Source organism: Etheostoma spectabile, chromosome 22 (genome assembly GCF_008692095.1).
Source record: "Etheostoma spectabile isolate EspeVRDwgs_2016 chromosome 22, UIUC_Espe_1.0, whole genome shotgun sequence".
Taxonomy (NCBI): Eukaryota; Metazoa; Chordata; class Actinopteri; order Perciformes; family Percidae; genus Etheostoma; species Etheostoma spectabile.
Genome location: NC_045754.1, coordinates 16,714,079 through 16,722,416, shown reverse-complemented (window position 1 = coordinate 16,722,416; position 8,338 = coordinate 16,714,079). Strand labels below are relative to the sequence as shown.

At 38.8% G+C, this 8,338-nt stretch overlaps 1 protein-coding gene across 1 annotated transcript in view; it reads left to right on the top strand.

The window, feature by feature from the left end:
• ctnnd2a (catenin (cadherin-associated protein), delta 2a) overlaps positions 1–8,338 on the top strand; it is a 147,969-nt gene that overhangs the window by 9,904 nt on the left and 129,727 nt on the right. Inside the window, 4 exon segments of the mRNA XM_032503765.1 lie at positions 1,940–1,996; positions 2,311–2,519; positions 3,227–3,344; positions 4,366–4,498. Coding sequence (XP_032359656.1) covers positions 1,940–1,996; positions 2,311–2,519; positions 3,227–3,344; positions 4,366–4,498 — 517 coding nt within the window.

Sequence of the window (8,338 nt, the reverse complement as noted above, 5' to 3'; positions counted from 1 at the left end):
TTGAAGTTTAAAACTATTGGATCTGCCATAACCAATAGCTGATGTTTGGTCATGACATCAGCTTAGCATCGCTAGCATTTGCCTTAAATGCGTAGTATACTAGCCACACCCAAGGTGCTTTTATTTTTACTTTTATTTTTAACTTATTTTAACTAACTATTTTAACATGAACGAGCTCAATGGTAACCGGAGAACAGTTAGGACGCTCTCATGACGTCACGTTTGCATGTGCCAGCTTGGCTGCAGCTTCTGAAAAAAGGCCTTTAGCCAACTCCTACACCACTAATGGAGTGAGTTTTTCCCAAACTCCATGGGGAGCAGGGCCACAACATCATGGCCACCAACAAAATGCAGCAAAGATTGTTCTTGCTCAGGCTTTGACGTCTGGATATTCGTCAGCGTTGCCATGACGGACCAAATGGCTTCGCTCGAATCTTTCTCTGCTGCCATTACAGAACTACAACTCAAACTAGCGCACAACCTCAACATCATTGTTCTCAGACACTACCTCTCTTCGCTGATTGCCAGTAATTTTGCCGGAGAAAACCCAAGAATATACCCCAAACTCAGACGGTTTACTGAAGGAAAATGAAAATTAAGCGGAAGTACGTAGGAGGAAGGAGCCAGGCTAGCTATTCCACCCAGCCAAAGATAAATCACTTTCCGTTACCACTCTGCAAATAAAACAGTTCTGGAACCAAAGGCTTGTAGACTTCAGCAGACAGTCATTGGCTCATCGCAAAGCAGGGAAATATAACCAGAAACTCCATTCAGAACATAATAGGAGAGGGTGTGCCTGTGTGTGTTGCTATATTTATCCAGGGAAGGTTTGCTTAGCAGGCATTCATTTTTCTACATGATGACATTCTAAAGCATGCTTACAGTATGTGTGTATCTGCCTTAACAACGTACAATTTCACATAAACAGTGACAGACATATTAACAACAAATAGGCCAAAATGCGGATCAATATTCAATTTATTGTCAAAATGTTAAAGCAAATTTAGAATTCTATTTTTGTTAGTCTCTCCTGATGTGTCAGTGTATTACATTGTAAGTATTCATAACATTAATGGTAAGAAACAGATGGTTTTAGTGTTTAGTAAGTTCTCTGACAGTGAAGCACTGTATATGCAGTGATGACGGTGTTCCAAGGTGACTATGCTTGCACAATGGCCTTGTACGACTGCAGCCATGAAAGGCTATAATGATGTATTTGAATCCCTTTTTACAGCTTAAGCATCAACATAAGGCGATATGAGGCTCAGTGGAGTACAGGCATATGTTCTCCCCTACTATCTCTGGAGCCTAAGGAGAATATATTAGGATCGACCAGCATGTGATGTGTGGTAAAAAGGCTTCTCATGCTCTGCCTCCCGCACTGGCACACATCTTTTTGTTTGTTAGCAATTAATTGCATATTGCAGTCCAAACTGTGTTTTACCATACAACATCAATATGAGTGATTTAACAGCAAATAACTAACTCTTTTGTCTGCTTTTAATAACCGATTCAATTATTTTAAGGATTTGTGAATAATTAGACTTACATGATGGCAGGTGACTGTGTAATCCTTCACTCTACTTTGAGTAAGTGGTGCAAGAAAGGCTTTATGAGGAATTAATCTAGTCGGCCCAACTTCCAGGACTTCATGGCCGGCTTCTATGAGTCTGTTTGAATCACCCTCTGTTTTATGTGGAGATTTCATTACTAGCTGCTTGAGGTTCATTTGGGACTCCTCAAAGGCTTGACTGTACTCATTGTTGCCTAAAAGTTTTTGATGGCCACTACTCTTTATTCTATTTTATCCCAATTTTCTTAACTCTGTCTCTCCCTTTCCCTCCACCCAACTTCTTCCCCCCCATACTAATCACTCCCTGTATTCATCCCTTCTCCCCTGTCATGACTCTTTTCCCTTCACTTGCCTACATCCCTTCAGGTGACATCTAGTCGTGCAGCCCAGCAGCAACAATCACAAACTGGGGCAGGGTCAGGTAAAACTCACCTATCCTTCTCTTCCTTACTCCTCCCCGTCTCTGTTCATGGAGATGCATTTTCTTGATAATAAATGAATCTGACATAGCATGCAGTGCTGTGGATACACAGAGATGGGATTTAGAAACAGTGACAGACATGCATGAGAATTGGAACAAAAAACTTGCCACTAGCCAAGCCTGCAGAATGTATAATTTTCTCACATTAGGGTCGCGGATCTGATGATACGAACACAAAGTCGATCATCGATCTTTGGCCTAAGGTGTGCTTTCCTCCATTTATTGAATTTTCTCTCTCTTCCCTTGTTTTCCAGCAATCTACTACTCCAGCTCCACATTACCCACCCAGCGTGTCAGTTCCCCTCTGTCTGGAGGAGGAGGCGGCTCGGGATCTGGTTCCCCAGGTAAACTCCAACGCCTGGGATCAGCCTCTGACACGCCGGGGTACGCTACAACTCAGCGCCTGCCTTCCTCCTCCTCTCCCAGCAAACAGTCTCCTGCCAATCGACTGGCCAAGTCATACAGGTAGAGAGTCACTGTGACATTGATTTTGATGTATTGGTGTTGATTCTGATGTATGACAGGGTCTGATGGTGTTTGAAGGTGGATAAAGGGGATGGCATTTGAAATAATTACTGTATGCAACACATCTGTCTCACTCAAAGGTTTTACAGACAGTTTGAGAGGAGAGATAGGTAAATAATGAGCGACAACATATTGATATTATATCGATATCGTGATATGAGACTAAATATCTCTAATTATCGATTTTGGATATCATAATATCGTGATATGACAAGTGCTGTCTTTTCCTGGTTTTAAAGGCTGCATTACAGTAAAGGGATGTAATTTTCTGAACTTACCAGACTGTAACTGTTTTATTATTTGCCTTTACCCACTTAGTCATTATATCCACATTATTGATGATTATTTATCAAAAATCTCATTGCGTAAATATTTTGTGAAAGCACCAATAGTCAACACTACAATATCGTTACGGTATCAATATCGAGATATTAGGTCAAAAATATTGTGATATTTGATTTTCTCAGCCCTAGACTACAGTAGTATAGAATAGAAAATGGAAAATTACCTTCTTGGGCTGCCTTTTGGTGTGTAATAAATATAAAATACTCCCAAGCATATCACTTTTTTATATGTGAAGTGGAATGACTCATTTGAAATCATTTTATTTCATACAAATGAACTTACTTTTCCAATTTGTCTTCCAGCACCACTGTTGCTGTGACAACAGCAGGAGGTGGCGGGTCTCCCCTGAGGGTTGCAACCCCACCAAACTCTACAGCAGCAGGGGGAGGGGCCAGCTCATCATCGTCCCCTCTTCACCAGGTACTGTTCAGAAAGTTAGTCTTTCACCTGTAGAAAGGAAATGCATTTTTTGTTACCATAGTTTTGAATACCAACCTTTTTATATTATAATGAATGAAACCAAGGCAACTGCAACAGTACCAGAGTAGTGCAACTATGAGCTCTGTTAAAGTCTGATTAAACTCCGTCTAACAATTGCTGAATAACTGAATTTTGTTGGTGCACACATGACCTTATTTTTTCTTCAATTAAGTAAATTTTAAGATCATGTATGAGTATGCAGATTTTCCTGCAACCATTAACATATTATCCTGACCTGTTTTGATAAATTATTTTGATATCTAATTGTTTAGAGGAATTCATGCATTTTAACTAATGTACATTTATCATTATAATGTTTTCTTCACATTTACAGATGTTTATTACAGAGCAACTTAATCTACAGACATTGATTTGACAGTGGTTATTATATGCAGCATAATTGTACAAAGATAATATTTTTTAGTACAGTATGTGCAGTGCTAATGGTCATTATTGATATTTCTTGCACAGAGCTGTAATTGACAGTTGTCCCATTTAAGTATGATATTGTGTAATCATACTATTGAAGGAGCCTAGCATAGCAGCTGCGTATTACATTATATTCTTGTCCACTTTGTCAGATCTTTAATCAAGACAAAGAATAGCGTAGTACATTAACAGATTGAGTCATAGCTTTAAACCATTTAAAATTATACAAGTCAATGTTAGCTCTTCAAATCTTTTCAAATAGCACCTTACCCTAATCTTTCTTTCCTGGGTCAATTAGTTTAATTTCTTGTATCCAATAGCTCACACTTTAGCATGATGAAAGGTTTGGTTTGCGTGTATGTTCCCAGCGTAAATTACATTCCTTACTCTAAGTGGTTTGGACGTGGTTTACGCAACATGCCATTTTTTTATTTAAATAACCTATTTAGACACAAAAGTAAATTGGAAAGAAATATAGTTACACACCTTTTCTATCTGGACCACACACAACAAAAACCTCTTGTGTTTGCAGATGAGTTCGGGCATAGGGAGCTATGCCACTCTGTCTCCCAAACGACTGGCAGCTCACCACGCTTCTGACCAGTACAAGATCTCCCACGAGCTCTACGCTACTGCTACACTGCAGAGGCCTGGCAGCCTGGCAGGTGGGAGTTTACACACTCATGCAGTTGCACATGCAAGTACACATAAACCCCAACATGTGTGTAACTCCATCACGGAAATGTAGCAACCTTACTCTGCGTTTTATTTGTTATGTTAAACTAACTGTACTGTGAGCATTAAGGGATGTAAGGACATCTCTCACTATATCTTAACAGTGTTGGGCTAGTTACTTCCAAAATGTAAGACATTATTGATTACTAGTTACTGTCATTTGACATATTACATTATTACTGTCTCTAAATCGTAATGGTTTACATTACTTTTGAGTTACTTTCACCAAAATAAAAGCGGAAGTATGACTTGGCAGGTAGCTTGTGAATTTTACCACGGGATCAATAAAGTGTCATCTTCATCCACTTTAACATATCATCATTTTTTTATATTATTTTTTATTTTTAATCTGAAGCTGCAAAGTTACTAAAGCTATAAAATACAAAGTTAAGTAAAACGTACAATAGCCAGGTGGCCAGGTAGCTCAGTTGGTAGAGCGGCCGTCCATATGCAGAAGTTTGACTCCGACCTGACGCCCTTTGCTTCATGTGATTCCCCCTCTCTCTCCCCTCTCATATCTTCAGCTGCCCTGTCAAAAGTAAAGGCCAAAAATGCCCCCCAAAAAATCAAAAATAACTACAATAGCCGTCTTGATTCCGAATTGTGGTTGCTTCAAGTAGCCTAATAAGTAGGATTAAAAATACTCAATTAATAGCACCTTACAATAGAATCAATGTAGTCTACGGTATAGTTACTTTCCACCGCTGATAAAATGTAATGATATTAGGTGTAGCAAGACTAAACATTAATTTAAACATTAAATTCCTGACATCTTGTTATCTGTCAGTTGCTCGGGCACTGTTGCTGTCGGCACTGACAGGACACAGATGTCCCAGCCAACTGTCTCTGGTTCTGGCTGTGACCTCGGAAACAGGGACGGGACAGCTCGCTTCAACGCAGCGTCAGAACTCCTGAAAATAATGTCCATCTCGCAAATGTATCCATCTCTGCAGTCATTTCAACCACTGAATATATCAAAAGGAAATAACAGACTTTTTTCTCCGTGACGAAACGTTTCACGGTGTTGGTGAATTCTTAAAAAACAAAAAACGGCACTAAATGTTGGGTTAAATGCGTTGTAATTTGCATTACTGAGATTGCAACGGGTACAACATTACTGCAACTGTATTAGTAATGCATTATATTACTGCGTTACAGCAAAATGAAACACATTACTGTAATTGTGTAACTGTAACTTTTGTAACACGTTACTCCCAACACTGTGTCGTAAGGTGTGTTAACATCTTGTGTAAATGGAGTATTTTTGCTATAGGAGAAGACCCATGGCACATTTCAATGTATCTCACTGTCATTCTAAGAAATGTCCGTGTGTTGTGACTGGTATCTGGAGTTATCTACTTTATAATGGTGCTCTTTTCCATACTTCACAAGAGGCGTCAGAGCATTTTTGTCGCTGCCCTTTTCTAAAGTAGAACTTCCAGTTGAAAGCACTAGCTGTTCAGCAGTTACATTTGTGAATTCTGTTTTAAACCATCTGTTGTGACTACCAGACAGAAACCTGTTAGGAACATTCAAAAGATTCGGATTCTAATTTTGTCATGGAATTATATTTACTGTCTGGGAGCTGAATGCATTGGAATGGCAGACACTGGTCTCAGTACAAGGAAAAAAAGGCTTTTATTTGCTCCTGTAGTTGCATTGACTAGTTAATGGCTTTCACTCTTGACTCTACAAAATTGAGTTGGCTGAATATCAAACTGAAAGTGAAAATGTTTTGTGGAAACTGTTTATGGTCCATAGTGTAACATTGTATTTGAGGTTGGCTGTTTGTGCCTGTTTAAATGAAATACTGTAGATAGCCCACTGTTATAACCACTTACAATCCTCAAGTGGAATACAGACACAAAGTAGTTTAAGATAGCGTTCTTCTTTCACTCCAATGATTGGGCTGTGCTTTTTATGTAACTGCAGAAAAAACATCTTTTGTTGCTTGTATCAGTTATGTTTTTCAGGAGTTTTACGGATTTTGGAAATCTGAATAGATTTTTATTGTTCTTCTTCATCTACTTCTAAGTCTATTTTTATTTATTTTTATTTCATAGTATACACTTTAAGGACATTGTGAGCTAATTGTACCTGTAAGTATAGTCAAGATCTTTCCCATTTGTGATGCCAGGCTGAGCCCTGCTAAAAGACAAATTGCTGCCTCTGTTTCAGCATCCTTTTGCCACAGGTTGACTTTTCCTTTTTTTAGATTAATGTTTTCATTTTTTCACGCAACATGAATGAAATATTTGACAAGATTAATATTGATTTAACCAGACGGCAGTGTTTTGAAGCTCTGGAGTAAGTTAAATTCGATTAGTCCTTTTAACTTGGAGCTATGTTGATGAAGAACATGACCTTCATGCTTTACCCTGAGGGTATAACTGTGATCTTGAAGCAACGCCTGGGGTTTCATCTCACCTGAAGACTTTAAATGAAGAAGAAAAAAGGACTGAGTGGGAATAAGTACTGATGGCACTATAAATTGCAGACATGGGTGTTATCATTATTAGAATGTGCTTTCCTGTCCTTCAGCATTGTGGCTGATTGCATTAAAACAATTTAAAGGCAACTTATAACTCTGGAAACAATTTTACAACCAAGAATTATTTGTATTAGTCAGAGGTTGGCTTATCTTTAGTGGGCAACATCCTCCTGGAAAAAGCACAGTAGAGTCCATGTGACTGGCCTGTTTGAAGAGGTACTTACCAGCTCTATAGCACCTACTCTACAGTAGAGTTAAGCTGCATAAAACCCAAATTGCCCCCAAAAAAGAAATGTCCTCTCTGTGCTTTCTGCATGAAGGGCCTGAGTTATACTTTCCACTGTGTGTAAATATTGCCATAGTGACGCAATAGCATAATACCAAGCTGAAGACAATAAATAACTAAGATCTTTCATATAGAGATAAGTAAAAAATAGATACAGACATAGATATTTAGATTTTAGACTGAGCTGCATTGGCATAAACATTGACTGGGGGTTGACATTGGAGCCTCTGGCACAACAGTGATCCCTTGGGCAATTAGATGTATGGTCCAATGCCCAGAACGATGTTTGAGGTTTAGGATCACATTAACTTAACAGATATACCACCCTTTCCTACTGAACATGGATACATATAAAAGAAAAAATAATGTAATACTTATTTTTGACTGTAGGTGGGATATTTAGTCTGCTGTCTTGTTCAACACAAACAGGGCAGCGGCATCAAGGGACCAGAGTTGGTTTTTACATTTTGTTTTCCTTATTAAATATTTTACTAAATGAAACGTCATGGGAGGGAATCTCTTTATTATTCTCCTCTCTTTCTCTCTCTCTCTCTCTTTCTCACACACACACATACACACACACACACACACCATTCCATCTTTTCTTCTTAAAGTTCCCTTTCCTTTTGAAAGAAAGAGGTCAGTACTTCCACAAGTGGGCCCTTGTGAATAAAAAAAAAAAACTGAATAAAGAAATAAAGCAGACTCCCCAAGACTTCAAAGATGAAAAGGGATGAAGGGAGAGAGAGAGAGAGCGCTGGGATGAGTCATGTCGTTACTGGGTGTGTCCACATCTCTAATTAGCACTCCTTCATGCACATTCTGACCATCTCTGTCTCTTTCATGTTTCTTTTCCCTCTATCTATCCGTCTCTACATTCACCTTATTTCAATTACGCTCAATGGGTGTGTTGACGCATCCCCAATTTCCATCCATTTATGTCATTACCTGAAAATGCTCTCTCTCTCTCTCTCTCTCTCTCTCTCTCTCTCT